Here is a 16,742-nt window from a genome sequence, read left to right as displayed (position 1 = left end):
CCACGCTCCTGCCAGCAAGACTGATCTCACTGATGTTCTTTTTGATCAGGGTAAATGGTCAACACCTTCTATTTCACTTGTAATTTAAGCCAAGGATTCATCTCAAGTTCCAGCCCCGGGAGCCCACTGCAATTGTGAGCCCTTCTGGGAAACAGATCAACAGTTAAATAAGCTGAAAGCTGTGGCACAGAAGCAAACAGTGAGTAAATCTTCAAAATTGTCTCCTCAGGCCCAGCTTTCCAACACTGCTCTCCTGACCCCAGGACCTGAAATAGACTGAGGTTATATGTGAGATGTAACCCGGCCTAGAGACGGCACAAACACAGCCAGCCGCTGCCCTAGCTGTTTTTGCTGGTGCATTGTTTTGTATCAAATGCATTTGTTAATGAATTTATATTACCTTGCTATTCTAAAGATATAGTTTCAGTGTCTTAGTTGATGGAAATTATGGTTTTCTCTTAAACCAAATCCAACAAGGTCAATTTCAACTAGTATAGATTTTCCATATGCCAAAAACAGGCAATAAACTGTAATTATCTTCTTTCGTCACACAAAAACTTACTCTGAAAGAAAAGGTCAATTGGTAAAAAGAATGATACGGCATATATATTACATGATAAATATACGTGTATTAAATTTAGTGTTATATATTACATGATTTGTGCTAACATCCAAATTGCAAAGATTACATTTTTTCATCTCTGTTTTTTTGTTTTTAAGAAGGCATGTCATGGTGACAGTACTTGGTCACTGAGGAAAAACAACCAAAGAAGTACTTTGCCAAGAGACACAGCTCTGAAAGCTCATTGCAACACTGCATAGCTCACTCGGTGCAGAGTACCACAGGTCTGCAGGCAGTCACATGGGTGGATGAAAATTGAACACATGATCAAAGGGATGATGCATTTTCTGTTCTTAATGCTCATTGTCATTACTGCTAACAAGTCAACAGGAAGAGAAACAAGCTGAAGTTCTGATGAACAAGGATGGGCCTGACACTAGAATTCTTTCCTATCACTTATTAGGTCAAAGGAAATAACATAGTTTATGTGGTTTTTAATAATTTAGTTTTAAAAAGAATTTTCAGAATAATTATTCAGTTTTCTAAAAATACAGATTCCATCTGGCTGATGTGTAGAGGAAGCTCTACCAGAAAACAATCATTTGCCAGAAACATCACAGCAGTATTGGAGTCAGACTTCGCTGTGACTCTAATTTACGAAAACACCAGTCACATGGTTTCAGACACCAGACAGAAGTTGGGAGAAAGAAAAGCAGTAGTGTTGTCCTTTGGAATATCCAGATTATCTAAGAAAAACACATAATTCCTTTCAGCACTTTGCATACGGGGTTAGACAGTCTTTTTGTCTTAATGATAATCTGAAACAATCATGCTTTGTAATATTTCTCTTAGCTAAAAAGGAATCTAGTCAAGTGTATACTGCACGCCAATGAGGAGACAGCATGATGGTGGCCACAGGTCTAGCAGAGCAGTGCACAGCGCGTGCGCAGAGCAGGCCCGCGTCACAGTCCACCTGGGCTCTGGCGCTGGCTCCGTCTCAGTACTGTATGATCTCGGGCAAGTTACCCAACATGCCTAGGCCTCAGTTTTTGCATCTGTGATATAATTTAGGGTTGCTATGGGGATTCAAAAAGATAATCCAAATGAAGTACAAGCATCTGGTAAGAACCTAATAAATGACAACTGTGTTTATTATTATTATAATTAATATAATTATTCCTCATGTTTTTAACCAATTGCCAAGTTCAGTTAAAACAGCTCTGCCGCTTCTCAAGCTGTGGTTTACTGTATGCCTTTTACTAAAATACATGAATGTATTTTATCTCTTTTTCCTCCATCCTGTATTACCAACTTTATTCCCCTCATTTTTTATCTTTGAGCATTTTAAAAATTAAATTTATCATTCAACTAATCCAGGCTTAATGTAGTAAAAGTAGAAAATAAAGATATACAAATAGAAAACATTCTTCCATAATCCCATTACCCAGTGCTAACACTTTATGATACTTTTCTCTATGTAGATGTACATATACACATAAATATATATTTCATAAAATATGGGTTATTCTAAAGAAACTACCCTGTAGTCTCTGTTTTTAAATCATTATCAGATCTGTGTTATTGAAGTGGCTCCAGATTGTTCTGTGTATGGTGACAGCATTTTTTAAAGCCATTTCCCTTTTATTGCACTCATGCCACCTCTAGTTTTACATTTTTCAACGATGCTTTGCTGAACAAGTGTCCATACATTCTTGCACAGCCCTCCCATTTATTTTCTTACGAATAAACTGGTCATGGTAGACTCTCTAGGAAAAAGAATATGAACATTTTTAGAGCATCTGATCTATACTGCCAAACTGTCATCCATAAAGGTAGTATTTTCCCACCAGGAATATATGAGAAAGCCTATAGCTTTGGATATTTTCATAATGTATATTTTCACCAATCTGATTAATTATGCTCCTTTATACTTATTTGATTGCTAAGTGAGGCTGAATATTTTTCATATGTTTATTAGTCATTTGATTTCTTCTTTCATGCCTTTTCATGTCTTTTAGTATAATATTTTAATGAAAATATTACTTTAAAGACAGAAACTCTATCACAGCAGTATTCAATGTGTAATCTGGAGACCCACGAGACCTTTTTAAAGGATTCTTGAGGATAAATTGTTTTTCAGAAAAGCACTAATACAGGATTTGCCTATTCTACTGTCATTCTCTCACAAATGTACAGAGTCTTCCAGAGGCTTCATGACATGTTGATAGTGCCGTAGGTTGAGTGCACAAGCAGGATTATTGTTATTTAAATGAATCAATAAATACATATTCAAATTTTTCCTCTGCTAATTTTGAATGTGGTAAATATTGACAGATATAACTCATTCAAATAAAAGTTTTTGTTGCCCTCAATAATTTTTAAGAGTGTAATGCAGTCCTGAGACCAAAAAGTTTGAGAGCTGTTGCTCTATCATATAGGGGGAAAAGTTATAACGTATGTCATTTGTCTTGGAAATTTATTTATGATGGGTATTACTTTTGGCCAAATGGAGGTTTTAAATTTTTACATAGAAAACTTAACTAACTTTCTACCTGCTTTCTGATTTTGTTGACATGCTTTAAAAAACTCCTCATCTCAAAGGTATTAGTATTAAAATCCTACAAATCCCTTGGACAATAGATCGAATAGCATTTCCCCTAGGAATCCTTTTATTATATCCTCAGACTACATTAGATTTCATAGTTACGTGCTCTATATTATACATTTAGTACTTCTGTCATATACTTATCAAAATAGTAATGAGATAGTTTTTTGTATATTTATATTTAATGATTTAATACTGGGCACTCCTGCTGGAGAGCTCCAAGAGCTCCATGTGCATCAGGACTGTTGTGCTCTGTGCTACAGCCCAAACCTAGAACAGCACCAGTGGTTTTCACACCAGCAGAAGTTCAACAAATGAATGATGAATGAACAAATACAAAAAGCACTTTTGTCATGGCAAACAAATTAATCTACATATTTATATTCTTTTGTTTAATACCATAATGTCTTTTTACATTACCACTATGGTATTTTCTTCCTTCCTTCCCCAGTATTTATTGAGCAAATGCTGTGTTCGAGGAACACTCTAGATGCCGTGGGTACAATGATGAACAGAAGTGATTGTCAGTCCCTCTTACATTTTAGCCTGTGAGACATACATTGAATACCTGCAGAATTAATTCCAATAGCAGTAAAGGCTATGAAAGAGATGCTCTCAGAGCACATAAAGTGGAACCTGATCTGGCCTGGGGTCAGGAAACACTTCCCTGAAGACACTGTTCAGCTGGTATGTGAATGGCCAATAGCAGCTAATGTGGGGTACGGGTGGCGGAGGTGGTGTGCAGCTGAAAACGGGATAAGTTTTAGAGAGAAGAAACTGCATTTGCAAAGACCCTGAATAAGGGAAAAATAAGCATCTGTTGAGGGATTAAAAGCCAGAAATTAAGGGGCAGAATGATGTTCTTAAGATGGGGCTGTTGAGGCCAGAGTACAGAGGGTCTTATGAGTCTTCTTAAATATTTTGGTCTTTGTCTTAAGAGTATTGGGAACTCATATATGGATTTTAAAGGGTATGATCTGATTAAATGTGCACTGATCTCTTACTGTACGAAATGAATATGACTTACATGTTTTGTTAAGAAAAAAGTCCCTCATACCTAGATGTGAGCTCACAGTATAACTTTTGTGTCCTTAAATAAAAATTCATTTAACTCACTGGCCCTAGAGAGATACTTCAAAGGAATAAAAATAAATCAGGTTATTGTAAAACACCAATCAAACAGAAAGCCCAAAGAAATGTCTAATAATAGGAGTAAACAACTCAGTTCATTTTCAAAGTGCATGCAGTATTCGTTTGGCATCAGCAGATGGCGTAAGGCGTCATGTTACCGCCATGGCTATCAGGAAGGGAGATGAAGTTACTTACAGTCTCTGCTGAGTCAGGGCAGGAATAATGTCAGCTCCCAAATATGCTATTTATATTCATGCAGCAGGTGACCTGGCTAAAATGTTTCATCCTGGGCTTACTTTTCCACTCATACAATTCTCTCATTACTAAGTTTGTTTTACACTTAATAAATTTTAGTAGTATTTATAACATCCAAAGTTTTCTTTTAAAAGTGTTTTTAGGCCGGGCGCGGTGGCTCACGCCTGTAATCCTAGCACTCTGGGAGGCCGAGGCGGGCGGATCGTTTGAGCTCAGGAGTTCGAGACCAGCCTGAGCAAGAGCGAGACCCCGTCTCTACTAAAAAAGAGAAAGAAATTAATTGGACAACTAAAAATATATAGAAAAAACTAGCCGGGCATGGTGGCGCATGCCTGTAGTCCCAGCTATTCGGGAGGCTGAGGCAGTAGGATCGCTTGAGCCCAGGAGTGTGAGGTTGCGGTGAGCTAGGCTGACGCCACAGCACTCACTCTAGCCCGGGCAACAGAGTGAGACTCTGTCTCAAAAAAAAAAAAGTGTTTTTATAGCAGTTACTGTGCTCTGCAAATTTCAAGGCAAACAGCTTTTTTTTTTTTTTTTTTTTTTTTTTTTTTTTTTTTTTGAGACAGAGCGAGACTGTTGCCCAGGGCTAGAGAGCAGTGGCCTCATCATAGCTCCCTGCAACCTCAAACTCCTGGGCTCAAGGGATCCTCCTGCCTCAGCCTCCCAAGTAGCTGGGACTACAGGTGCGTGTCACCAGGCCCGGCTAATTTTTCTATTTTTAGTAGAGATGGGGTCTCGCTCTTGCTCAGGCTGGTCTTGAACTCCTGGCCTCAAGCAATCCTCTGCCTCGGCCTCCCAGAGTGCTAGGATGACAAGCGTGAGCCACAGCACACAGCCAAGCATTCTTATTTCTTACTGGACAGAAGCCAAAGCTTAAAGTTAGGAAGCTGTATACAGAGAAATGTCTGGTAACCATCTTTTGCCTCAGAAGATATGATTTCAATTTTCTTTCCAAATACTGAGATATATAATAAGGCAACAAGCTTAGAAAAACATTCTTTTTTGCTTACATATGAAATGAAGGACATATTGTATCTCCCAAATCCTTTTAAAAACTGTTTTTTTCCTAAGCTATGCTTAATCATCAGGACTGTCATCAAGGCCTCTTATTCTCTTCTTCACTGAGACTAGTCATGGACTTTCAAAGCGAGAAATTGTGGCTTCGTGTCAGGCTACCCACCTCCACTCTGCCTTGTTGTGCAGGAATGAGTTACACTGGTCAGGAAGGCTTGTGTCATTTGACATAGACTCCAGAATTGAAATGATTTGCTTGAATGATGGCCGTTTCTGCAGAAGAGAAAATAAGTAATCACTTATTGGGACTTAAGAAAGGAGTTCTTTAAGAGAAAATGTAGATGTCCACAAGCATAGTGATAAACTCAATCCACCACAACAAAATAAAACATGATACAATGTCCTGATTTAGTTATTTTACAACCATCAGACCACTCAAGTTTAGAGAACTGTATTCTTTATTTTCAATTAATCATTCATAAGGATAAATGCAGATACTGTTTTTCTACTATGTGGCCTAAGATTGGGATAATTAGTGTTTCTCTCTAGGTAAGGAGAATAGTAATAATCTCTTTTAGTTATGATTAAGGACTCCTAAAGGGAAAAAGTCCTTTAAAAATCTACCTATGTGATAAAGCTGGTAAAAATAAAAGGTAGAGTCTGTATGGTGCGTATGCTAGTGTTCACTGTAAAATTCTATCAGCTTTTCTGTATGTTTGAAAATTTTTATAATAAAATGTTGGGGGAAAAGTCTACCTCACAATCTATTGGAACTAATAAAATTTCCCAGATAAGTCAATCAGAAAAAGAAAGTCATCATAACGTCACTATTCTCAATTATTTACTTCATGTTATAACTAGCTTTAGTGCTGGGACACTGTAAGGTGTTGTTTACTAGAAATGAGCCGTGGTTAAAGGTATTTCCTGAGCTAGCAGTAACTACACTAGTCTATCTCTTTAGACTCTAGCCAAGGTTGAGACAAAAGGTTAAAACAAAAGGGGAGAGAGATAATAAAAAGGATGATGCACGTTCTCTCTTCATCATGCCTCATAATTATACCATTTCTCAACAAATTATAGTTGCAGCAATTAAAACATGCATTTTAATTTAGCAGCACAAAAACAAGAAGGAACAATGTTGGGGTGGCTTGCTCTCAGGACTTGAGTGCTTCTTATGTTATTAAGAAAAGCAATTTTTCCACTTCTCAGAAATCTAAAACTGGAATACTCACTGAGTTCTGTCATCACTGTTCTCTTTCAAGTGCACGTGCACACGTGTGTGTATGTTTTAAGAAGAGGGCATAAGTAGCTAAATGTTACTGATGTACATTAAGCCTTATAATAAACAAAGAAGAAAATGCCTTAAGTAGGAAGCTTGAAAAATATTCTGTTTATCTTCTTTAGTTTATCTTCTTCAGTTTTGTTCTCATCTTAATTTCTCTCATAATGTGTCAGGTTTTAAAAGAAAAATGTTTTAATTGTTTGTACAGGAACTAATTATATAATACATAAAAAATTTTCATTTTGCAAGGAAAAGGAGGAGGAGCTAATGAATTTTTTAAAAATAATATTTTCCCCTACATTTAATCATTCTTGAAATAACGTGCAATTCTTTTGTAACTGGATGACAAGCATCCTAGAAAAAAATCTTAATTTTATAGTTAGGGTCTACTCTTGGATAGAAATGATCAAAGTGAACACTTGAAACAACAATGAAGAATTTTGTGGTAATAATATTTTATGTGTATTCTGGTTACAGAAGATACCATTTGGTCTAGGATCTTACATAAGTGCCTCTGAAGGGGCTTAGGTTCTTTTTAGGTATGATACAGGCTTTGTTTATGTAAAAAAAAAAAATCATAACTAGGACCATTTATTAAGCATCTCTAAATATTTTTCCCTTATCTGTTATCTTCATTATACAGGTAAAGATAACTATCTCAGAAAAGTATGAACTGCCTAGCATCACACAGGAAGAAAGTTATGGAACCAAGAGTTCTGCTCTTAAATTCTTCAACATCTTTTATCACATAAGGGTAAGATATTACTTCCTATCAAACTCATGGCTTTAACTATTATTTTTTCCTTATTTAGAAATGTCATTTTAGGACTTGAACCAATACCCACTTTTCTTTTCTTCCTTCTCTTCCATAAAATATTTTGAGCACCTGATGTAAGCCACGAGAATGACCTGACGTTTACCTAATACCAGCTTTCTGCTGTATACATCTCCCCATTCTCATTGCAAAAGAATGCCAGTCCTAGGCCAGGCGCGGTGGCTCACGCCTGTAATCCTAGCACTCTGGGAGGCCGAGGCGGGTGGATTGTTTGAGGTCAGGAGTTCGAGACCAGCCTGAGCAAGAGCGAGACCCCGTCTCTACTAAAAATAGAAAGAAATTAATCGGACAACTAAAAATATATAGAAAAAGATTAGCCAGGCATGGTGGCACATGCCTATAGTCCCAGCTACTTGGGAGGCTGAGGCAGGAGGATCGCTTGAGCCCAGGAGTTTGAGGTTGCTGTGAGCGAGGCTAACGCCACGGCACTCACTCTAGCCAGGGCAACAGAGTGAGACTCTGTCTCAAAAAAAAAAAAAAAAGAAAAAAAGAATGCCAGTCCTATAGTTGAGCTGAATATTTTAATCTAGGTGTTAATACTCTACAGTGTAAGGACTGAAAAAAAAATATTAAACTAATTTAACCAACTATTGTTCTACATACATACATAGGACAGGTAGCAACTTCTGGTTGAATTGCTACATATTTCTAGCCAGAAAACTAAAATGTGCCTCTTAGGACATTTACTGTGGTCTGGCAACAAAATTGGGCCTACTAAACTACTAAACTGATGTAAAGTACAATAGGGAAACAGACATAAAAACTAGCCCTATTCCCTCGTAGAGCTTGCGATCCCTTTAGGAAGAAAAGATATTTTAAAAATATAATAGTACAAGGTAAGGCAGTAGCCCAGACTGTGGTTTAGGGAAAGGAGTACTAAGCCTGGGCTGGGGTAAACAGAATAACCAGGAAAGGCTTGGTGATGAAGTATTCAGGGGAGAAAGAAAAGAACGAAGAGAGCATGTCCCGGGAATGAAGGTACATGAGGTGTGTCTAGAGATTAGCAGTGAGAGTTGGAAACGTGGGCTGCGGCCAGATGTTCAATTAACTCAAATACCGGGGATAGTAGCTGTTTTATCAGAAAAAAAGTCATGAATTTAGAAAATAAAAATCAATCTTTAACTTTCTTTATACTTCACATGGCTGGAACACAAGATTGCTTTGGTCCTAAAGAAGGGTTAGTCTACGTGTTCAAGACATGCCGACTTCATGGCTTCAACACTGGACTCAATGTCCTTATTGTGTAAGATATTTATACTATCATTTAATCAATGTACTATCAATGTATATTCTTAAAATTTTAATTAATGTAATATTGAGTTTCCAATTAAGTAACTCAAAAGCTGCGTTGCATACTGAAATATAACTACAATTATAGCAACCAGGTGCAATAATCTAATTCAATGCAAATAATTTCAGGCAAAACTTCCATTTAAGTATCAGAAAGAAAAGTACACCAAAATTACTTACATATCACAATGGACATATAACTGGTAGAAAGAGTAGGGAAAGGGTAGTATGATACCATTTTAACAGTGTAAAATAAGCGTTTTAAAGCAAGCTTGCAAATACCTGTTTATAATTTCTACTGGATTAATTGCAAAGTGCCAGCAATAAAAATCCCCACATTCTGCAAAATCACATGCTAAAAACAATAGGGCCTAAACAGGGATAGGGCAGACCACTCAAAACTCATGCAGCTTTGTCACGGAATACTAGTAGAAAGAATAACGATCCTAAGTAAAAATACTAACACAGTTAAAAAACGTTAAATTCTTTAACAAAAATAATACTAAGTGAATATAGGACTCTACTTTTAAAAAGGGTGAAGGAAGTTTGAAGAATAGGAATGAAAGCAAAGATTAAGGCTGCTGGTTCTCAGGGCAAAGGCAAAATGCACACAGCTAGGGAGGACCTCCAACAAGCCCCTCTACGCCAAGCCAAGCCAAGCCAAGAGGGAACACATGGAGTTCGGACTTCACAGCACTGGGTCCCTAGCTGCCTTGCTGGCTGCATCATTAAACTTTATACTCAGTGCAGAATAATGCGCTGGGAAACATTATGTATGAAGCAACATGAGTTCTGTGTTTTACTAACATAGTCCTCACACTCACCAATTGTTTCTGAGTTATTCCCAGCAAAGAAACATGTTGTAGAAGAACAGACTGTATGTTATCATCATTCATTCTTCTCAGGGGTTGGATTGGATTTAATTGGGTTTAAATTAAGGAAGAAATTCTATTCTTTAATACTTCTTTTTTAGGTCTCTATTTAAAAGGTAAGTTGTAACACCTCTTTTTCTATGAAAAACTGGACAAATACGAACTATAAAATTCTTGTTCCTTTTTTGAGTGCAAGTGCTCTCTTACTCTAATGTTTAATCTGTGAGAATCTTTTTTATTTTTTAACTTTTTATTATGGAAAATTCCAAACATACACAAAAGTAGAGAGAACAGTATAATGAAACTCCACATACTTATCTCTCAGCTTCAAAAATTATCATGGCCTATGTTATTTAATCTATACCATCATCCATTTCCCTTCACTTTATTTTGAAGCAAATCCAAGACCAGTCTATCGTTTTATCTGTAAACATTTCCGTAAACATTTCCGTATGTATGCAAGAGTCTGTTTTTAGAATGATCTTTGCAGGGAAAGGAAATGGGCCATTCATGCTCAAATGTGATAACCACATGAAAGCCTAAGTTGGGGAATTTCTCCAACTCTGTTGTGACAGCTCAAAAACATCAGTGAGAGGCCGGGCGCGGTGGCTCATGCCTGTAATCCTAGCTCTCTGGTAGGCCAAGGCAGGTGGATCGCTCAAGGTCAGGAGTTCAAGACCAGCCTGAGCAAGAGCAAGACCCCGTCTCTACTAAAAATACAAAGAAATTATCTGGACAAGTAAAAAAATATATATAGAAAAAATTAGCCAGGCATGGTGGCGCATGCCTTTAGTCCCAGCTACTCAGGAGGCTGAGGCAGGAGGATCGCTTGAGCCCAGGAGTCTGAGGTTGCTGTGAGCTAGGCTGACACCACAGCACTCTAGCCAGGGCAACAGAGCCAGACTCTGTCTCAAAAAAAAAAAAAAAAAAAAAAAAAAAATCAGTGAAACTGGACAGGGAGCACATATCAAGATTCCCCAGAAGTGCTATGTGGCCCTCAGCTCATTCCCTAAGCTCTACGTGCCTTGGTTCTTCATCTGTAAAATGAGGATAATAGTATTACCTATTTCATAGAGATATTCTGAGGAATAAATGAGTTAATATACATAAAGCACTTGGAACAGTACCTGGCATATTGTATTATGTGTTAGCCATTTTATAACATAAATGTGCTACAGTTATTATTAAAGATTGAAAAAGGATAAAATTATTTCTACTGAGTCAAGAATGTCAAATAATACTGTAAGAGTTAATGAGTGTATAGAGGTCAAGATAAGCAGACATCAAAAGAAAACCTTAACAATCTAGGGCTCGCAGGAACATCAATCCAGCTTTGCTTTATAATGGATTTTATTGCCCCAAGTTTTAAAAACTCAAAGCCAAAGTGAAATTCAGAATTCACAATAACGACAACAACAAAATATGCATATACCTTGGCATCAGCTTCCCAGCACTGATGTAACAGTTCAGCAAAACTTCTGGGGCAACTGCTTGGAATGGTTAATCTCTACAACAGAGACAGGGAAAGCAAAACAAAATAAAACACAGGGATTTATTCATTAAGCAAGCAAATACTATTTGAAGGGTCATAAAAGTTAATTTAAGAGCATAAGCAAGACATGAAATTTAAAGCTTCCATTGATTAACACATTGACTACCACACTAAGAAAAAAATTGTTTTCCTTGGGGCCACAGTGTTTTATTACAAAAATAGAATAAAAACTTCAAAACCAAAACAACCTTTTCTAACTTAATGAAAAATTTGTTATTTTTTATTGTTTTCTGTGCATGAGTTGTATGCAATTTGAAAAATAGTTCACACGGCTTCCAAGGTCTCAGAGAGGTGTAGTTACATATGCTTCACGAGGCCCCGGGCTCAAAACTAGCATGAGTTAAATACAACTCACATGGCAGTTAATGTGTTAATATGTGACAGGTGACCATTTATGTTTAGATTCATGATACCTGATCTCTAAAGACTCATATTTTTTCTCCAAAGAGGAAATGTAGTGGATGGAGAGTGAGGTTCAGCACAACATATGCAATAAAACATAAAATCAAGTCTAAAAGAAACTACAGTAAGAGAGGGGCAAGTTGGAACTTACACACTAAATCTAAAACCACAAGTCACTATACTTTCATAGGCAACTTATAATACATGTAAAAAAAAAAAATACATGTACCTAGGCCAGGTAACTAGGAAACCAGTTTAGCTTTGGCAGTAGGTGTACAACTCTGAAAACACCTTTAGCACAGAGGATCACAGAGATAATTTTAAAGAACTGTGCATTACTTTACTGGCAAATAAGATATTCTGAAAGTATGACTTATTACAGCTTTGTTTTGGTCAAATCCATATATCGTAAGGATCTAATACAACACAAATTACAATGTGAGGATTGGTCCTGTTACATTCTACAGTAGTGGTTCTATAGAACATGTGATGCCCCTATTCTGCAGAAGCAATTGTTTGTTTTAGAGACTGGAGGGTTGCAACTGACCTTTAACGGGAGCAGGTCAGGAATGCTAGACATAGTTCATTATACCATAAAGTCCTATGTGATCAAGAACTCTCTTGTACCAAATTTCAAATGTCCCATGTGCATTCAAGTAAGTAAAGCAAGCAAACAATGAGGTTTATCATTTCTGGGCCTAGAATCTAACTTTAATTTACAAATAAATACAATATTTTTTGAACAGTTTCAAAATACACTAAGTTTTCCAAGAATGCAACTACCAAATAGAATAAATCAAAGGCAGATTGATTTTTGCATTATTTATAACTTTACCAAAATTGTTGAAAGATGTCACCTGACAACAGTGCTGCTCCTGGTATTGGAGTCCTTAATACAACCCAACTCTTGCAGGCTACATTTGCAGCTGCTGAATTTTACTTATTCATGGATGTGAGCACCTAAAACTGCTCCACTATCTTCTCTAGTGTGGTCATGCCTGAACATTTGTACATTGCAATGCATATTTCATTTATTTCTCTTTTATATTGCAGTTAGAGCATTGTACTGACTTAAAATATATGTGTAGGTGCATTTTGTTACCTCTGAATTTCATTTCAGGGGAGTGGGGAACATTAACACGGTTGTTATAAAAAGAGCACTGGGTGTGATGGAGTTGAGAACTGCTGGTACTAAGAAGTACTGAGATTCATTCCACAGTATTGTCTGCCGAAGAAGTTTTACAAATAAAAAACTTAAAACTGAATTAGTTGGATTTGGGGAGGCTATGTGTGAAACTAAAAAATAGTTGCCTTGGCAAGAAAACTGACAATCTTGGAATTACAGATAATCTTAAAATCAAAACAAGATAAAGTTAAAAACAAAACAACTCTCTCCAAATTAAAGGCTATGCGAAGTACTTTTAACTTCTAGTCTTGTGATTGCACAGAATAGAACAAGATATATTAAACTGTGCTATTATTTTACTGTAATGTGAATTGCAAACCTTTTGATCAAGGTCAAATGAAAATTCAGGTGTTTTCCTCTTTTTTTAATATAAAATGATGAGGAGGTAGGAACTAATAAAAACAGATTATAATTGCGATTATGCAACTGAATATATTCCATGTGTAACTAAAAATAATAAGTTTTTGTAAAGGGTAACATTTTTCAATATAACTTTGTCCCAACATTTTTCTAATAACTAAAATGTGGACTGGCTGAATATGGATGTTGATCATTTCTGTCATCTTTTCTTACTGAAAAACTGTTTAGATATCACATCTGAGACGTTACACAAGGAGACACAATTATTTTAAATAATATGACATGGTCAAATATCAGGTAAATCTGCACTCAGACACTTTTATGTAATGGATTATTTTGGTGCATTAAAAAGTACTTTAAAATAGAATCCAAAGTATTTAAGTCCTGATTATATAACTGTGGGCATTCCTAATGCATTAAAACATTCTGAAATAACCAGATCTTAGCACCAGGTTTGCAACACTACTTAAAACTTAAATATTTTAAAATAAAAGTTTCGAATTAAAATGTTTCCCAATCACTAGATTAGGTATATATGACATTTTGTAAAGACCATATTCATTTCTGTACCATTTTCTGCATAAGATATAAAAGTGATTTTTTTGTCAAGTTTTTTTTCTGAAGTATAGTCAAGAGCAGATTGAGTTTTACGAAGATTTTTATGTTAATCAAATAGTTTTGCTACTTAGAAGAAAACGCATTATATATAAGAATCTAAATATTTATATAAATAGAAATTATGCTGCCAGAACATTCTGAATGACTACTGATTTGAGTTCCATGGAAATGACAAAAGCAAATATACATATCTGTTACATTTAAAAAATTTACTAGTAATGCCCTCTTAATTTCATGCCTTCTATAAAGGTTCATTGTTTACTTTGTATTTAGCAGTGCTTTATGAATCTAGTTTTAACAAGATTTAAAATTAGAAAAATGATTGCCTAAAGGCCTTATTTCATTATTAAGGGTTTAGAAACAAAGATCTTCAGATATATTTTTAGAAAGTATTGCTTTTCCTATAGATGCAAAAAGCGATCCTAAATGGTGAAAGTGAGTAAGGTCTATTGTCTAGTAATGTATCAATCTTAATTCCCTGGTCTTGACAGTATATACTACAGATATGTAAGATGTCACCAGTGGGGGAAGCTAGGTGAAGTATACACAGAATTCATTGTAATATTTTTGCAAATTTCTATGAGTCTATAATTACTTCAAAATAAAAAGTTAAAAGGCAACCCTAATACTTGGATATAAACGTTATAGGGTGACTAGATCACATTCAAAATGAGTCCCTGAAAGTTTAGACACATCATTCTTTATTTAAATGAGGCTTGTTAAAAATATGGCATTTTCCTTTTAACCCAAGATATTCAACAGTAAAAATAAATAAAATAATTAGAAGTTGAAAGGATTGTATAAATCATATTTAGGTTAAAGTCTCGATTTTATTATGAAATGAAATAAAACCTTGGGAATTACTTTAATGCTACGCCAACAGAATTTGTTTTGGAAATGAGTGCCTCCATTTATGAGGTAAAAATGAAGATACCTTCTTGAATAATGACACTGAAAATTGCATTTAAACTTAATTTCCATATTTTTGACAAATTTTGTGCAGAATAAGAACAGCAGATAAATATCCTTCTAATACCCAGTTTTACTTAAGTCCATTACAAAGTTGAGAAAATTTATTTCACCATGTGGGTTTCTTTCAACTTAGTAGTATTATGTTTAATAAATACAGTATGAGAGGTATTTGAGCAGTCATCAGTTATTAGCTGATCATCAGGACACCATGAATAAAACAGTAAATTCTACTGGATGTGATCTCTGGGGAGAACACGATTCCTCATGTACAATGCTGAAGAGGTTCTGAAGGTTATTCATGGGTAATTCCCAACCCTCAAGTCAAATATCCAGGAGCTTCTAATTTTCTTTCTTTCTTTCTTTTTTTTTTTGAGACTGAGTCTCACCTGATTGCCCCAGGTAGAGTGCAGTAGTATGTCATTGTAACTCACTGCAACCTCAAACTCCTGGGCTCAAGCCATCCTCCTGCCTCAGCCTCCTGGGTAGTTTAGGACTACAGGTTCCTGCCACCAGGCCTGGCTAATTTTTCTATTTTTAGTAGAGACGGGGTTTTGCTCTTGCTCAGGCTGGTCTCAAACTCCTGAGCTCAAGTGATCCTCCCACCTCGGTTTCCCAGAGTGCTAGGACTGGACTAGAGGCATGAGCCACTGCGCCCGGCCTAAATTTATTTTTTTCTTCAGCTTTAAAAATCCTTGACAGATACTCCAATATTTTAAAAAATGCTTTAGATTTACATCTATTCTGCCAAACTTTAGATAAATTATTTTTTAAAAATATTTTTCTGTCTTATACATACTTAGAGGGTCCAGTTAGCTTTAAAAAAACAAAAAACTTTCTCCTAGTTTATCTCAGAACAGTGTAGAGGGAAAAGATTACACTGAGTGTTCTGCTCCTGAGTCAACACAAGGTCAATAATTTTCTTCACTTTCATCTGTAAACCCAGAACAAGACATCTAATCCGCTCACTGGTAAAAAAAAAACCAGAACAGAAACAAGTGGGTCCTCATATTAAGAAAGTATCAGTTACGCTGTGTGTGAAATCTTATTTAATAGCACACTAAGAACGACTACCACGTTTAATTAAAACAGAACAGCTTCTGTGAAACAATGAGTAGGGCAGATTCTTGCACATAGCTCCTTTTCTTAAATTGGCAGCTCTTTCCCATCAAGTTCAGCTATCATCAACATTTCATCCATCGCTAATGTATCAGGAGGACAAATTTTCAGGTATCCTGGATTATGTGATCTAAAATATGGAAACTTGGTTTCTCCTAGACAATAGCAGCTTTTTGATTAATTTGGTTTGTTCCTACACTGACATGAGGAGCAGATCAATCTAATTCTTTTAGGGCATTAAAAAGGGAATATCTTTATATATTCACTTTTTTACAAATTATTTTACCCTAAGGTTGCACTCTTACCCTCTATGGAGGGCACAGATAAGATTTGGAAATGAAGAAGCTTTATAAAATAAAGTTGTTTTGCATTGCAAAGACAACTGCGTGCTTCCATTACATAATCTAAGTTCTCATAATATCTTGATATTGGATGCTTCATCCGTATGCTGAGAATTTCCATGGCTGTGCATTTCAGTCACAATTTTAAACCTTTCAAAATGTAGTTGCTCTCTTTGATATGAATGTACCATGTTCTCTGATGTAGGCTCATAGGTCCAACTAACTGAAAGCCTCAATTTGTGGGAAGAAGAGAAGCGAGGCTGGGGACACAGCACAAACGGTGTTTACACCACTGAAGTTCTTTTGAAATGGAAAGGCTCTGCATGAAGAAGCGAACAGTTATGCCACT

At 36.0% G+C, this 16,742-nt stretch overlaps 1 protein-coding gene across 3 annotated transcripts in view; it reads right to left on the bottom strand.

Annotated features, from left to right (window-relative positions):
- The window catches only part of LOC105815590 (mitogen-activated protein kinase kinase kinase MLT), a 173,556-nt gene that overhangs the window by 46,619 nt on the left and 110,195 nt on the right, over positions 1-16,742 (bottom strand). For all 3 annotated transcript variants that reach the window (XM_012650782.1, XM_012650780.1, XM_012650781.1), the window contains exons 9-10: positions 11,279-11,353; positions 5,734-5,840 (exon numbers count right to left, since the gene is read on the bottom strand). In XM_012650782.1, the coding sequence (XP_012506236.1) occupies positions 5,734-5,840; positions 11,279-11,353 (182 nt within the window). The remainder of the gene's footprint in view (positions 1-5,733; positions 5,841-11,278; positions 11,354-16,742) is intronic.

The sequence above is a fragment of the Propithecus coquereli genome, unplaced genomic scaffold (assembly GCF_000956105.1).
Source record: "Propithecus coquereli isolate 6110/MARCELLA unplaced genomic scaffold, Pcoq_1.0 Scaffold34, whole genome shotgun sequence".
Taxonomy (NCBI): Eukaryota; Metazoa; Chordata; class Mammalia; order Primates; family Indriidae; genus Propithecus; species Propithecus coquereli.
This window is presented reverse-complemented; position numbering and strand designations above follow the sequence as displayed.